General features: G+C 37.5%; 1 protein-coding gene across 3 annotated transcripts in view; it reads left to right on the top strand.

The window, feature by feature from the left end:
* The window catches only part of CERS6 (ceramide synthase 6), a 108718-nt gene that overhangs the window by 60929 nt on the left and 31106 nt on the right, over positions 1 to 16683 (top strand). For all 3 annotated transcript variants that reach the window (XM_064660965.1, XM_064660964.1, XM_064660963.1), the window contains exons 5-6: positions 10421 to 10471; positions 13042 to 13134. In XM_064660965.1, the coding sequence (XP_064517035.1) occupies positions 10421 to 10471; positions 13042 to 13134 (144 nt within the window). The remainder of the gene's footprint in view (positions 1 to 10420; positions 10472 to 13041; positions 13135 to 16683) is intronic.

Here is a 16683-nt window from a genome sequence, read left to right as displayed (position 1 = left end):
GTTAGATCCTATCTCATGGAAAAGGAATTTGTTTAATCTCTTCAAAGGGGCATAAAAATTGTTGAGGGCATTTAGGAGAGATTAATAGAGTGTTTTGGATGCTTGAGATATAAATCATGAGTCATGCTGTGAGAAAGATCAAAGTCGGTGGAGAAACTTAATTTTAAATGACTCCAGCACTTCAGTGTACATCACCAAGGAAAATGAATGCATTTTGGACAATGAGGATTTGTAATAGACAGCCAGTCAGCACAGGGAAGTTAAGATAATAACTGGATCAGGCAAAAAAGGACAAAGCTAGACAGGCTGGCAGAATTTATTTGAGGCTGAAAGGAAACTGAAGAGTTTTGAAAGAAAAAGCAAAAGTAGAATATCAATTATATCCTAATTCAGTAACAGGACACTAATGGCAACAGGACTTTCAAATGTAGACAATGGGGACAAATTTTACATAATCATGGGAAGGAAAAGCAACACACTAATTTAAAAAATACATCTAGAATTGAATTTCACTTTATCTGTTTTGAATCCAGCTGGGGGTATTTAATAACATCAGAGTAATAAGTAAATGCTATGTAATCATCAATTTGGCGAGTTAGGCTGGTACTGAGCCATAAACAGCATCTTTACTACTTGTGCATTACACTGTTGTTCAGGACAGTGAAAGAGTGACCACCAGACCTCATGTCCCCCAGTGGACTGATTGCTAATTTTGACTTGAGCACAGTATTCATTGTCCTGTCAGCCCAGCTTTCTGAAAGATAGAAATTTTTCAGTTTTCTATCATAAAAATGGCAGATCTAGATGAAATACTTCCCAAAGTGTTATATTTGGGCAATTTTAATAAATAATAAATAATTTTAATAAATAAAATAATAGTTTTAATAAATAAAAATCATTTTAATTAATCTGTAAACTAAGGTGGCTCATTCATACCTGTACCAAAGTATTTAGTTCAACACTCCTATTGCCAGAAGCTTTTCATGTTTTACTATTCAAATTAATGAAGCAGTCCTGTTTTTCACAGCTAATTTAACCTGAGCAAAGAGTACATGTTTGGATATAAGAACAGGTTATTAATAATTTGACTGGTGCTTTGAGTTACCATTGTTAAGTTGAACTCACTATTGAGGCAATGACTTGGAGCAGGATAGCTGTATTCTCATTTAAACTAGTGTAACCTGTAGAACAATATGTATTTTTACACTCTTAAGTGCTTTGAGTCATAAAACTGCTTCATTTTATCTTTAAAGTAGTAGGGCAAAAATCTGGCCAGTTAAATAAATATATTATCAGTGATCTTTTAGGTTTTTTTCATATTGTGAAAAAATTTCCTTCCATTGTTACCCTGTTACACCTTTCAGAGCTTTCTCATTTCTTCTACCTATTGATGGTCTTGGCTGCTGGCTATAAACAATGTCAGGTTAGCATGGGGAAGTACTGCTGTAAGTTCAAATCCAATTCAGTGTTTTGCTTCTATTTTTTTAACTGCCGTTATCTCAAATGTGACTTAAGGAGTTTCCCCGGGGATTTTCATCCCATCCCCAAGATTTGTAGCCTCAAGAAGCTGGAGTAAAGCAAATTCTTTCCTCTTGCCCAATTACTCTAGGTTTTTGTTGTAGCCAAAATTTACAGTTTATGGATTTATACTAAAACTTATTATGAATTTGCGAGTTATAAAACATAAGCATAGTTCCCTCATTCTCATATCTACCAGTCAGTCTTATTGCCAGTTGTTTTAATGTATCAGTTGCAGAAAAATACCACAAGTTATGTCTGCATAGATCCACCAGCAGGATGATAAATGGAAACAACAAATGGCTTGTATCTGCACTTTCTCAGCAGGAGGGGAAAGTGAAAGAGAAAATGGATGTAAAATTTTATGTAGGCTTAGATATTTTTAAAGCTTGGGGAAATTAATTTTGGCTGTCTTCCCTTGCTTTAGTGAAGTAAATGTTATCATGGTCACTGACTCAGAATTGAGCAGGAAAAAATTTCTTGCAAACTGTGTTTTAGTATTAAAATTAATTAGCATTTCCCCCTTCTCTCATTCTGTTACAGGAAAATACAATATGAGAGGGATTCTCTCACTGGGATTTTTTTCATTCAGTACTTAGTATCTGTGACATTATTAAATACACCAAGAATTGTGACTCTTGGGGTGTCATGTGCAGGGCCAGGAGTTGGATTTGATGATCCTGATGTGTCTCTTCCAACTCAGAATATTCTATGATTCTAAATATTCCATTTGTAAAGACACCTGCAGCCCCATGGGTGAATTGCCCTGATACAGTATATGTGCACTAACCTCAGAAAAATGCAATGGTTGCAGGACTGGAAGTGAAAGAGTTTGCTTCAGTCTGTCCTTATTGTTGCTTAGGGTTGTGCCTGATTTTAACTGTACTCAGTGACTTCATCATGGCTGGGCTTCGCGAACGAAGATTTGGGAAGGGCTCTACCCACGTTTGTTGCAAGCGCGTTGGTGGCTAAAAAGGCCAATACAAGATAGACATGACTGGTTGCAAAATGCACAGCAGAAAGACTCCTTAGATGGTGTATTCTGCAAGGCACGATTCTTTCTGCATTGTCTTTTCTCCTCAAGGGTGATCCTGCGTGCTTAGAAATGAGTACCTATCTAATGACCATCACACTAGTGTGGCTAGAGATGAGGTGCTTTTGGCATGCCTGTTCTAGCAACCTGTCTGAAGGAGCTCTGCTCCCTGAGTCATCTGGTGGGACTTGGTGGTGTCTCTATGTTTAGAAGCAGTCAGCACTTCTGCCAGTGACAAAGCACTTCTGCCAAGTGGCAGTATTTGAGAGTGGGGAGTTCACTAATGAAAGGCTTCTTCACCAGCCTGTAATGGCACCGTTTGATTCAAACACATTCTTGCCTCTCTGGGGATAAAAGTTGACCCTGTGAACTAGAGAAAGGCTGTATTTCCTATTAAAAATCCTGCAGTTGCAGTAACTTTCTAATTTTCAGACTGCCAGGGATGATCTTGAGACCTTGTCACATATGCCTGTATGAAAGTACAGCAAAACATACCAGTTGGAGGAGTGGAAGGTGGAAGAGGCTTTTGTTTTGTTTTTCTCTATACAACAGTTTCCCAGTAGGCAATGTAGGTTCATAAATAACACAGTCTTAAACATCAGGGTTTGTGCATGAAATTGTACCGTGGTGCTTATTTGGTAAGCAGTTGTTGTTTGTCATTATTAAAGTCTGTCTCCCTTTGTGGGCTGCATGCAGTGATGGAACATGTTATATGTCAGTGAAACAAGCCATGGTGAATCCTGCAAAGGAAAGTAGCTCTCTGGGAATTTCCAAAACTCAGCACCAGGAATACAATGAAGGATGGGGTAAACACTTCCCATCAGCACATGGTATGGAAGTCAGTGGCTGGCCAAAATCAGACAGATGCACTCTTCCGACAGAGCAACCACAGATAGGAGCTATAATTACAGAAAGTAGATATATAATGATGAGTTTAATTATTAACCACTTTCCTGTATGCCTTTGAGTAACCATAGTATCAGAGCACAGAGCACTGGAAACCCTGGAGGTTTGTTGAAGCTGCATCCTGTAAGAAAATTAGGAGTACTCTGAAATCATGCAACTCTGCAGTGATCTACCAGGGCAGATTTACTGCCCTATTTATTTTTTTAATTATTTGCTTCAGGGATTTTTCCTGGTCTCTTAAAGGTATAATTTTATGCAGGTAACCAAGGTGTGGTTTGGCAAGTGTAAACCTCAGTACTCTCCGTTCACAAACTAATTCCAGGCCTACAGTTATGTGTTGTCTTTTTAAATAAAATAAATTCAGAAATATCCTCTTAGACATCATCAATTCTAGGCTAATTGATGTGGTCTGGCTTTGTGATCAAAAATAGAAGGCAGCTGTAAAGCTAATGAGTGTACAGCTGCTTTGCTAAAGTGTTATCTGGAGTGCTCAGCTGAATGTGTCCACTACTTTTTATGCACCCTTCTTACTGTGTGGATAGAGTAAGCCCAAAATACATTAGATAGTGTTGCTGGGAAACCTTTTAACCTCAAATGAATAGGAACTTTAGCTGGTTCCTGCAATATTTATATAGGCCTTTGACTGCTCTAAACTGTAATAGCACCACTGGCTGCTCAACCTGCTTATGACCAAACAGTCCTTGAAAATGTTGCTATTACACATGAAGAAAAAAGTTTTTAGAAGTTTTGCTTGCTGCAAAGCAACTAGCGGAGGAAATATCAGAGGAAGAAGGTACACAGAAGAGAGCTTGGTAAGGGGAGGAGATGCTACAGCCACCAGTTTCTCCAGCTGGAGTGTTCTTCACTTCTGTTCAATGCATTGTTCTAATCAACATTGGGACCCTTCCATATTCTTTAGGATTATCAGTTCCTTTTGCCAGCTTCGTTTTCCACGTAATTTGTAAGTTGAAATTAAACATCTATCAACACAAGACATAAGCACCAGATATCTGTACATCATATTTTTAAAGAGAAAAGTGGATGTGTGTGGTGCATGGAGCTTATTCTGCCTTTCCAGAGATCATTTTATGTAAATACATCAAAACTTGAATTCGTATTTTTTCTAAAAATACTTTTTGCGCACACACGTATTTGCATTTGAAATGTCAAGTGCGTCTTCCAGTGATTGTGGTTAATCTTGGCCTTTATGAATTCTACCATATGTTTTATGGTTTCTGATCAGTAAAAGTATGATTTTTTATTATGTTTGGAAATCAGTAGTGCAGATTGCTGACAGCAAAGACTGAGTGCTCTTCATTGCAGAAGCATTTTCCCCCTAAACCCTTGTTTCTGCAGACACAAAGCACTAAGCTCTAGAGAAAAAAAAAACCACCCAGTTCTGCAGAAACTTAAAACAGCTTGCTTAGTCACAATATATGAGAAGAGAACCTCAGGAGGTTCATCAACAATGTGTCACAGTCTTCATTTCTGTAGTCAGCTATGCCAAGAAATATGAATGACTGCTTGGATCTGTGAAGGATTTATGAAAATTTTATTTCTGGTGTGAGAAGCTACTGCATCCTAAACCAAATTAATGATCACTGGAAGGAAGAACACACAGAAGTTGATGCAAAAGAGTAGCCACAGATTTTGTTTTTTTTCTGAATTCTCTTTGTTGCCAGAGTGTTGTTTTGTCAGAACTTAGTGATTTTGTGGATAGAGGGAAGCATACATCATTTTGCTGTGTAGGTGACTAAACATGGGTGCTTGCAGAGTGTCAATTTACTCCACAGTTCAACCTGCAGTAAACAATATCAACCACTGCTATTGGCATCGTTTGCTGCTAAGGTTGTGCCCTCAGTGCCTGCCACATGTGACCAGTGGAGACTGGAAACTGTCTGATGTATTTTTTAAATCAGTGAAACTTTAATACGAGAAATTCTTAAGCAGTAGCAAAACAAATACAACAGTGGCAAGGGATGATGTTATCCTGTGCAATTTTTCAGAGGATAATAAAAAAACCCAAACACATATTTAGGAAATCAGAGAGTTTCCAAGACATTGTAAATCTGAAGTCCTTGGAGGGCAGGTGAGCTTAGTGGAAGATGATAGAAACTTTGAAAAGCTGGCTTAGAAAGTTCTAGTTGTTCCTTTATAAATCTTCTAAAAATCAAGGAAAATGAGGATGAGTTTCATTTTCTTTCTGCTGGAGAAAAATAAGCTGCAAAATATTGATACTTGTGAAAAAGTAAAGGTCACTTTCTGTGACTTGTAAAACTGTGGCTTGTTTTACAACAATTAATACAAAAGAGTTTTTCTGTGGTTAAGTAGAAAAAGAGTGTATTCCTTTGTACCTTATATGCAGAAGCAAATGTTTTCATGGATATATATTGCCCTTAAGAGTGAAAGGCTGCAGTAGTCTACAGTTATGTTGATCCTCACTGAGCCACGTAAGAAGATGGGGAAGGAAGCCTGAGGTCATTGTGGAATTTATATCTGAGAGACTAATTTATTGAAAAATCTCTTGGGTTTACCATAAACGGGCAGAGTCATTTTAACACTAGAACATAGAGCCCCTGGCACTGGAAACTAAAGAAGGATGCTTTTTGCGCTGCCTAGTAATCTGACTTTCTCTCTAAGGTCAGCAGCCATCATGCCATGAGGTTGCAGGTGTTGCAGAAAAAAAAAAGAAAGCAAGCAATTTAATTCACCTCTAAGCAAGTGTTTATTCAACCAAGTGATGTGCAAGAGGAATGCTTATTAATATATTGAAAAAGAAAAAATTATTGTAATCCCTAGCCATAACTAGGGGGAAAAATGAGTGTTAATTTAATTTAAGCATGTAGAAAATCAAATATTAAAAATTAAAAAAAATTTTAAAAAAATAAAAAATTAAAACAAACAAACAAACAAACAAAAACAAAAAAAAAACCCACGAAAAACCAAAACAAACCACAACCCAACACCCCAAAACAACAGTTAATTATGAATAATTGTCCTTCTGCTGATGTTATGAAAGGTGCTGTTCACTAAAAGCCTGTAATTTTTCAGTTCCTGGATAATAAAAAAGGTGTGAAGAATGTTAAATGTATCTGTATTTTGCAGTCAAGAGAAAGCTTGTAGTCTCCTCCTCCCCTGCTGTTGCAATTGCACTCTTGGGTAAATAAGCTGTAAAGCTCAGAATACAGGGTGGTGCCTGTCCATGTGAGCAGGAGATGGTGTTCTGCCTGCAGTGGGAGAAGGCAGCTGCTCTTGAGGAAAAGACAATGTGTCGTGTGTCATATGTGTGTATCAGACAGTGAATGTTTGGTCTAGGGAAAGGAGAGAATTCCACACAGCATTTGTGGGGCTAATTAATGTTAAGAGGAAATCTTCTGGCCTTACTTTGTACCAGTTGTTTCTGTGAAGAGCAGGGGCCTGCTCTAGCTTGATGAAAGTAGATGGGAATGCCGTGAGACATCTTTGGCATCTTTGCCTGTATCAGCTTAAAATAAATGAGATAGTAGAACTTTGCCAAAAGTATATATTATCTTGCATGTAATTAACAGTGCTAATTTCTGTTCCACTTAATATTGCTTGTAACTGTCAGAGACAAATGATACAAAGCTGTATTCAAACACATTAACCAAGCCAGATAAAATCTTGGCCTTTTGAATTTGCAGAGCAGTGAACATATACACAGTGAATGCTCAGGATTTCTGTATTGTGCTGGTTTTGTTTTATAGGATCAAAAGTTTTCTAATTTCAAAAGCAAGTTAATTTTTTTTATTTTTTTTTTTTTTTACTAAGGATGTCTCTTTTTGGTTTGAAATGTGTTTTTGAACATAAATCAGCTCTTATGAAATGTGAGGATTGTGTCATGATGTTCCTGGATTTTTACATGCTGGATTCTGATAAAAACATCAGGCATATTGTATTTCTTTATTTGATGGAAAAGTCAAGATTTTTCTTACTTTTCCAAGAATTTGGGAAGAACCCCTTTGAGGGTTACAACATGCCTGTGAGGTCAGGAGTAAATCAGGTATATAACAGCGCTTTGTGATACTCCAAACTGCAGAATGGTGAACTTGCCTGGTGTGACAAAGTTTTCAGACATGTCCTATGAGCACACACAGGGCTCAAGTGAGCCCTGAGAATGTTGGTCTTAAGTTCTTTCTGATTAATCCACCTTTCACTAACGTGTCTAAGTCTCACACTGCAGACTGTGTGAGCTTTTTTAAGATTTTCTCCTTCCTACTGAAGCCTGTACAGAGTATTCCACAGTTGTGAGGTTTACAGAGAACTAAACAAGATGCTTCTTGGTCCAATTATAACCATGAGTAACCAATTATAACCATTATAACATGTAGAAGTTAGGTTCAGTCTAGGGCTATGCTCATTGTGGAGGTCAGAGCGGAGGGCTGAGCTTAAACCAAGCTCTTTGTCTACCTCTTCCCTAAAACCTTCCAGGGCAAGCACAAGCAAAGTCCCCTTCTGCTGCCGCTGTTAGAGTCAACTCAGAGATGCCAAGGCAAGTCAAGGGGAAAGGAGACTGGGGAGGAAAGAGGGGAAAGAAGGTGATATAGGAGCCCTGCCATCTTAACCGCTGTTGCCCTCATAGGATCCATTAGGTTTCCAAACAGCTACTCACAAGCATTTTATCTGAGATGGCAGCGGGGCTTTCTGAGCTTTATGTGGCTCAGAAGAGGCATATGTTCTGCAATGTGTTGGTCTTGGAGGCTTAATGCATACGTTATATTATTTGTCAGTTTGTGGTATCCTGTCGGGCTTTGTGGTTATACGTTCCTCCAATGAGCTCTATTTTATTTAACAATCGTCATTTTAATTGCACGTAGACCTTTGTGTCTGCAGCTGCTACAGCAGGCATCTCTATGAAGAAGCCTTAAAATGTCATAATATTTGAAAGAGAAAAATGTGCATTTTTTTCCTAGGACCTGTAATTTAGGCAGCAAAATAATTGGGTAGGAAGCATCTCTTATCTCTTGTTGAATCTGATATGAAAGACAGTTACAGCTTTTCAAACCTATGTAAAACTATGAATTATCCTAGAATACTTGTATTGATCTAATTTAGGCAGCTGTCAGACAGAAATATTTTAGATTCTTTATATTGTCTTGCAGAAGAGGGGCTGTGACTGTTTCCAAAGATGTTTTTTATTGCATAAAATCTGGGGAACTTACATAGCACGGTAACTACTGTGGAGATTAATTGGGTTGAACTAATTAATTTCTTCCATAACAATTATTTCTAATACAGAGAAGGGGAAGTTTGGGTGGACTTTGATCATTCTTACAGCATCCTTTTGAGAGGCATATCAGAAACTCTAGAAGTTCTGTTACTTCAATTGTTGGTATACTGCTCAGGTTACTGTAAGAATTATTCTTTGCCATTTCACGAGCATTGGGGGTATAGGTGTGCAAATTTCATTTTATCTTCTTTTCCATTAAAGGACACATTCAAAAATACAGGAAGAGCCTTTAATAATCATGTTAACCAAGAAAGGCTCTAAGAACCTTCTATAAGACAAATTGGGCTATAATTCTGCATAGGGTTTGTCCTGTCTTTTATTAAGGTACAAATCCTTCCTGCCTAGCCTGATTCTCAGCCTGGGGCTTTGACATTCTGCCTAGTGTTCATTTTATTGCTCTGACACTCACTCATTTTATTTTGAATGAGTTTGTTATTATGGCTTGCCTGAGCTGAGCTGCTCCACCTGATGGTGAAAACAAGAACACGCCATCCTTCCTGCAATGAGAATTTATTTGAAAAACTGTAATTAATCTAGGGGAAACATTTCATGCTGTAAGGTATGTGTGCCTTAATCCAAGAGATCTACTAATGATGTTCTGCCCCCTTTAAACTCGAGTTTCGAGCAGTTAAGGTTATGGGAACTAGTTGCAGTAGGATCTTGAATCCACAGTTTTCTTTCAAGTTTCTAATGAGATGGCCTGTAGGTGGTTACTTGTAGTGTAAACAAGTGCTTCTCAAGGTCCAGATGCTGCCAGAACCTGAGGTGCAGCTGTGCTTTGCAAGACATGCATCTCTGAAAGGAGGTGTTCCTGCTCATGCACAAAAAGGGAATTACTTGGTAGCTGTTGATTTGGTCACGTTCTTATTATGCAATGTGGAAATACTTCATGGTGAGTATGTTGGGTAGAAGACCTTGCCCATATGGTAGAGCCTATCTCAGATATATTTAATTGCACAGAAAAGGTGATAAAAACTAAATAACTCTGAAAGAAACAACCCACTTAACAATAAAAGATTTAAAAGGCTTACTTGTGGTATTGAAAAAGAAATAATCACATAAATCCCATGCAAGCAACAAAGAAACAGGAAGCATAACAGAGCTTCATCTTCCCAAGTCTTTTAGTTTACCGAGCTTTTTGCAATGCGAGGGTCTGTGGATCCTACAATAAATTTGTCTCTGGCATATTTCATGTTGACCTAAGATGTGAGAGTATTTTCCATGTGGTAGCAAAATCTATCATCTCTGGATGGTCATGTCTTCAGCCAGGAAAGCAAGAGATATGATTTGCTATTTTGTGCTGATGTGGCAAGGATGAAGGATGGTTCCTGTATAGAAGGATGCTTGTAGGTAACAGCACATGCGAGGAACTTTCCTTAAAATATTTGAGCAGTCTGAGGTCAAAATTTCCCATGCTATTGAGAAGGTAATGTGAGATCTAACCATCTAAGCACAGGCTGATTACATTCAGTCTGCACTCCTGCAAAACTAAGGTCATGGGGTACCAACAAAAAACAGGCAAGTTGCTCTAATTCATGCTGTGAAACTCTGGGGAATCTCCTTGTTCTATTCAGTTTTCATAGCCTCTAGCAAAAACTGAAAATCTTAAGCTGTTCCTGTAGTTTTGTCTTTCACTTGTAATAAAAATATACACTTAACATTGTGGAAAATGGTGTGTACAAACCTTTGTTTTGTTTTTTCTTTCTTTCTCTCAGACACCCTGGCTCTGGAATACCAGACAGTGCTGGAGCGGGTATCCATATCAGGTAAAAGTTACAGTGCTGCCTAAAAACAAACATGACACTTCTGCAAAGCTCTGTTTTTAATATGTCAATATGTTAGTGTGAGTGGGCTACTTGGTATTTCAGATCATTGCTAGATATGTCCCATCTTGCTTGAGTTCAAGATGGGAAAGACGAATATAGTTGTCACACCTGAATTCCACACACTGAATTCCAAAAGCTCCAGAGAAAAGTTGGCAATTTAAGGAGTTTCACCTGTCTAGGTGTTTTTTATTTTATTTTATTATTCTGTTTTCCTGAAGGAGGGGGAGAAGGGGGGGAAAGTCATTTTCAGACTTTCAGACTGGAAAGTATGAAGAAGAGTATTGTCTGAAAGACATGTGAATTCCCTGTGACAGTAAACAGCCCTTGACAGACTGAATAGGAGAGCTGTGTTTTGATGCTACTGTTCTTGAAGGTTGTGTACCTGTTGGAAATAGTTCAGTAGAGATAGTTCAGTAAGAATGACCAGAAATCTTGATCTGAGAAAGGTTGAAGGAATTTGGTCATGTAGCCTCAGAAGAAGTGATGACTTAAATTCCACCCGGAGACTGGAGGGTGAACTGAACAATATTAGGGAAGCAGCAGCAGCAGAAATTGAATGGAGGAGGTCTTGAATCTTCATCCCTCAGAAAGTTTAGATACAATTGTTTTTTAGATTGATATGGCTACAGTTACTGGTGCTTTTCAGTCCTGTTCCCTCCTATTTTTGTGTTATTATATGCAATAAGAGATTTACTTACAACAAAAGAATATGAATCTTACTGGTCAAAGAACATACATTTACCAGACTTACCAGAAGAACAAAGTCTGGTTACAACTTTTAGAGTGTAGCAACTAAAATTACTATGCTAGTAGTGGTGAGGGTGCAACAGGAAGCAAATCACCTAATTAAAGTCATTGTGAAAATCATTTTCTCAGAGATAAAATTGTCTACTGGGTGCTAATCAGAATTAAGTACTGTGTTTTCAATTTGTTTTGTTTTGTTGGCTTTTCCTTAACTAGATAAAATTTCTAATTTCTTGTTTGCTACAAATCCTTTGTAAGTTACTCACCAATGCATTGCAAAAATCCAGCTGGACTTTACTGTATTACTGTAGATATAGACAAATGGATCATTTGGGTCACAACACAGCCATAAGCACAGAACAGTCCTGTTGAGGTTAAGTCTTGAAGAACTGAAACCTAACATTTGAACTAAATTAAACACACACTATTGATCCAGGAGGGAATCCATGACATCATTAGAGTTACCCTACATTATCGTTATGTATGGGTTTAGAAATACTAATGCTAATAATGCTAATAAAGCAGCTGACAATCTTTTTTACTAGGAATTTTCCTCAGTGAGTTCCCTTGCAATAATGAGTATAATAGTCGCAGTTTATTGCTAGCTCTTATTCTCTTTCCCTTTTTTAATTACACCTAATTAAAAGTCTATTGGCAGTCTCACTAAATCAGAAAAGGATTATATTAGCCCAAGAAATGGCTTTAAAAGATTGATATTAAATGTACACATTTTCATAAAGGATAAGCATATTTCCGTATTAAAGAAACCCCTACAGAGCATTCATTGGGCACCTAAGAACTGTTTTTCAGCGACTAAGAACTTGTCTGCAAAAGAGAATGTGAATAAAAGAGGCAACTGAAGCACCTCTTGCCAATGGAAACAGCTCAGGCCCTCCTTGGGTGCATAGCTGTGCCAGTGCAAACTGCTCTAGAGATGGTTTATCTAATTCCTCAGGCAATGCCCTCAGGAGCTTCTCCTTTGCCAGTGTCCCTCTCTATCACTGAGGTGGAAGATATGACTATCAGGGAGGCACATTTGCATGGAAATTAGAGTAGCTCCTTGGACTGGCTCTCTTAGGCTGGGGGGCCAAACAGCTTATACCTGCCACCAGTTACCTTCTTTGAAGTTACCCCAAGTTGGTTTTGGTTGTGCATAAGTTCCCATCTCTTGCTATTTATATTTCTTTTACTTTTAAACATCTGTGTAACCATGTTGTATATCAAACAGGATGCCTGGATAAATTTATTCTATTTTCTTCTTTTCAAATGTTAATATGTTCCCAAAAAATGGTAAAATTCTTTAAAAGCAGACATCTATATTAGAAAGAGCCCTGTTCAAAGTTCACAACATTATCATCATGAGCAGATGAGATTATATACTAGCATTACTTTTTTCTAATCTGCTCTAGCATGGTTTTTTTGCTGTGGTTTAAACATTACTGATGTAAAGAAAGATGTTTCAAGTAATCTTTCAAAAGACTTAGGAGTACTCGGAATTTGGTTTGTTCTGGGTTCCAAATTGGCAACATCATAATTTTTGGTATTACAGTATTGTCAAGACTGAAATATTAGAGGAGAGAGGGTTGAGGAGCTTTATTTTTCCAGAACCATCAAAGTTTGAAAGAGTCAACCATCGTCATTTTTCTTACACAGGATGCTTATGTATAATTCAATAATTCCCTGTGATTAAACGTGTCTCCTATAGGCCACAGCTGCCTGTAATGTCGGTTAGACTCTATTAACCTTTTCTCGTCTCCATCTTTCAGCCACTGATGCCTGACCTTCATTATTACTACCTAGTTGAATTGTCATTCTACTGGTCCTTAATGTTTTCTCAATTCATTGACGTCAAAAGAAAGGTAAGGACAATCAGACTGAAAACATTGAAAGCTTTACGTATGTATCATTCTTGAGCATTATCTGTATTACTTGTGTAGTGAACTGGAAATACAGTTTCTAGTCTGTACTTCTTGCAGATATTACTCACTGAGAAATTGGTGTTGAAGTGTTTGTCTTACTCTGTTCCTTGTTACTATGATGTGGGTTTTTCCTGCACATGAGAAGAAAAGCCTGGAACAATCAAATATTGAAGGGCAAATAGCAGCAGCTAGAAAAACCTTCTGCTCTTATACAGTGACTTGAATGGAATTGAACATATAGTATCTAGTAGATGTACTGTTTCTTCTAAGAATGAAATGATTAAATATCAATGACAGAGCAAGACTGCCTCATAAATCCTCATAAATAGTATCACTTGGTTAAGATCTATGAGGGGTTTCAATTTTTTCTACAAAGGGATGGTAAAAACAGGATATACGTAATACTAAAAAGTAATTTTACATTTCATTTTACCATTATGGTTATGAAATTTCAAGTAGCGGAACATTGCTATTAAAGGGCTATTAATGAAAAAAAAAAACAAACTCTGGCCAAATAAAAACATTTTTCCAGAATCATGAGTAACCCATTCCATATTCCAAGTTCTCTCCTTCAAGGAGAATCCTAGTCCATAGCAGAACAGGCAGCACAACAGTTATTCTGTAATAACAATCCATTGAGATATTCTTGCAGGGGGTTTTAATGTTTCAAAATTACATTTTTAAAACATTTGGAAGGATTTTATAATATTGTTATGTTCTTCCTTCAGCTGGCATTTAATTAAATGATTGTAGGCTATGCTAATGGAAAAATCCCTGTTTATTAGAATTTTAGCAGGAGCATAACTCTGAAAAGACTAAATGAGAATCCAGTATGTCTTTAATAAATTTATCTGCTATTTGGAACCACAATGTGCTCCTGAGAGTCTTTGCCACATCTATGTATATAGAAACACCCCCCTCTATCTGGATTTCCAAATTACTGCGGAAGTAAAAATCTCAAGAAAGCATCTAAAAAATTTAAATCCTTATAGGAGGGTAAATTGTAAATAAAGCAACCAATATATGATGAATGCATGGAAGTCCCTTGTTTGCACAGTCTGTAGATGCTAAACATTCTGTTAAATAATGGCTTTGAAATGAGTGAAACTTCACTGGTTCAAAAACCAGAGATACAGAAAAACAGTGCACAACAGAGCTGTATGATAATGCAGATGAATTTAAATCAAGAGTAATATTGACAGTATACCTAAGCTGCAGGTGCCAAGTCTATTTCTTAGTTATATATAAGTGACTTGTTATCAGGAAGACTTTACAGCAACCTACTGTGGAAATAGAATGGGAGATGAAGGTGGGGAAGTGGATGGCTAACAGCTGAGTAACACCCCTGCCACAGATTTGCAGTGCTTGAACCAGAGCACTTGGATCTGGTGCTAGGGCATCAGATCCAAGCATGTCCCATGCGTCTGCTGTGTCTGAGAACATGCAGTGTCCAGCAGAGAGCAGGAAAACAGCATCTGCAGTGCAGTGACAGCAAGTGAAAAGCCTTTCATAAGAAGCAACCTGCAGGAGACAGTGGAGGTGCCGTATTTATAAGCAAATAATACATTAAATCACTGACCAGTTTGGACTGAAGGGACAGTTCTTTTTGTAGTGTAAGAGAAATTGATAACTAGGAAGATTGGATTGTAGAAATGCCCTGATGTCACACACTAAAACTGCTCTGTGCCCAGGGGCAAGTGCAAGCTGTCAGGGAAACCCACTGAGCTGAAAAATGTTAGCACTAAAGGCTTATAGTAGTTGACAAAAAGAGGTACAAGCTTGACAGAGACACCACCCCTTGCAACATAATAGTTCTCTTTTAAAGAGAAGGTTTAGTTTAAAATAATGTGGAAAACGCATAATGCACCCAATATGCAGTGTGTGAAATGGTGCCCATATGAAATAAGGATCTATTTAACAAGAAGACGCAGGAAAGTTGCCAGCTAATATCAGATGCTATTGTAATATTTCACAGTGGCTTATACAGAGTAGATTAACAGTTCTCAGCTGGAGAAACCTGTTGATGTTTTCATGTTACAGTGAAAGGATTACTTTTATCTAAGTCTTGGTTATCATTTTAGGTACTTTAAATTCAGCAGAAGTGTCTGCGTTGTATTCTGGGATGGTCAAAAGTGCCCTGGCAGCTTTGTGCACTGCAGGAATTCAGCCTTTCATGTAGTTGGGTTTCCCTGAAGGAGAGCTGCAGTGGGTCCTCACTGAAAGCACCAGCACTCAGCACTGCCCTAACTCCAGCATTGGTCTTTTACTTGCTGTAGCTCAAGAAAAATGTATTTGCTGTTTTCCATCTCCATTTTATTCTTCTCCGATAGTAAATTGATGACTTCAAAATTACTTCCACTTGTTTTTCAGACTTTCAAATACCTCTTTATTTAGGTGTTTTAAATTCCACCAGATTATCTTTCACTGGCTGGAGAGGTATGAGCAAACTAGGCCATTGCACATACCTACTATTGGCATTAAGGCAGTGAACTGAGTAGCTTAACTTTTACAGTTTTATAATGGCATATTGTTTGCTTCATAAATATCTGTTATGTTGTTATAATGATATTCTATCCTTAAAGGTGTTAATTTTCAAAGGCTGCAACCTAGTATGATCTCTGGCCAGCTTCCCATACTCCTGTTTTGTAAAAGACAGGAAAAAAATTAGATCAGGAAACTTGGTGAGTCTCACAAGAACCTGACGAGTCTTAAAAGCAGTGAGGCTTATTTACATGCTTTCTGGTTACCAGAAGTATTGTTTACATAAAAATATTTGACAGGTGCATTTAAAGTAATGTGTAAAATTTCTATCGAGTGTTTTAACAGGTTTGTAGAAGATCTAGGAGATCTTTCTGTGTATTCACATCTTTTAGTTCCAAACATTTGGCAATATCTAGAGCTTCTTTTTTTTAAAAAAAAAAAGTTCACTCATTCCCAAAATAAAATAATCTGTAACTGCTAATTTTCTTGAATATTCCATTTTGATTCTGTAAAGTTTATGCTATATTTTGCTAAATTTATGTTATATTTTGCTAGATCTCTTTCTTCAAACTCAGTAAAAAATGAGACACAGAGCTGATTTTTTTTGGCTCAGTGGAAGCAATTTAGATAGCGTACATTTTACAAACCTTTCACTTTCCTTGTTGATCTATAATATAAGCCATAAAGATGATGTTTTGCCCTTCAGTGGCACTAATACTCCATAGCCACTTGGCAGTTTAGTCAGTGAGTGTGACATGTTAAACAAATGTGGGTGGCAGAAGCCTTGATTCCAGAGGGCTTGTCTACAAGTTAAGAGCTGTGGGGTTTCTCTGCTGTCTGCCCTGTGTTCTTCCAGCTGATGGTGTCAGGAATAGGTTCTTTCTCCTATTCTTAGCCACATATCTTCATGACATAGGCACATGACAGCTTTCAGGAGGCTACAAATCTGCTGTAAATAAATACAACTTTCACAAACATGCATATCATTTGAACTACATAAAAAAAAAT

The sequence above is a fragment of the Pseudopipra pipra genome, chromosome 7 (assembly GCF_036250125.1).
Source record: "Pseudopipra pipra isolate bDixPip1 chromosome 7, bDixPip1.hap1, whole genome shotgun sequence".
NCBI classification, from domain to species: Eukaryota; Metazoa; Chordata; class Aves; order Passeriformes; family Pipridae; genus Pseudopipra; species Pseudopipra pipra.
Note: the sequence above shows the minus strand (reverse complement) of the source record. Positions and strands in the feature narration are given on the sequence as shown.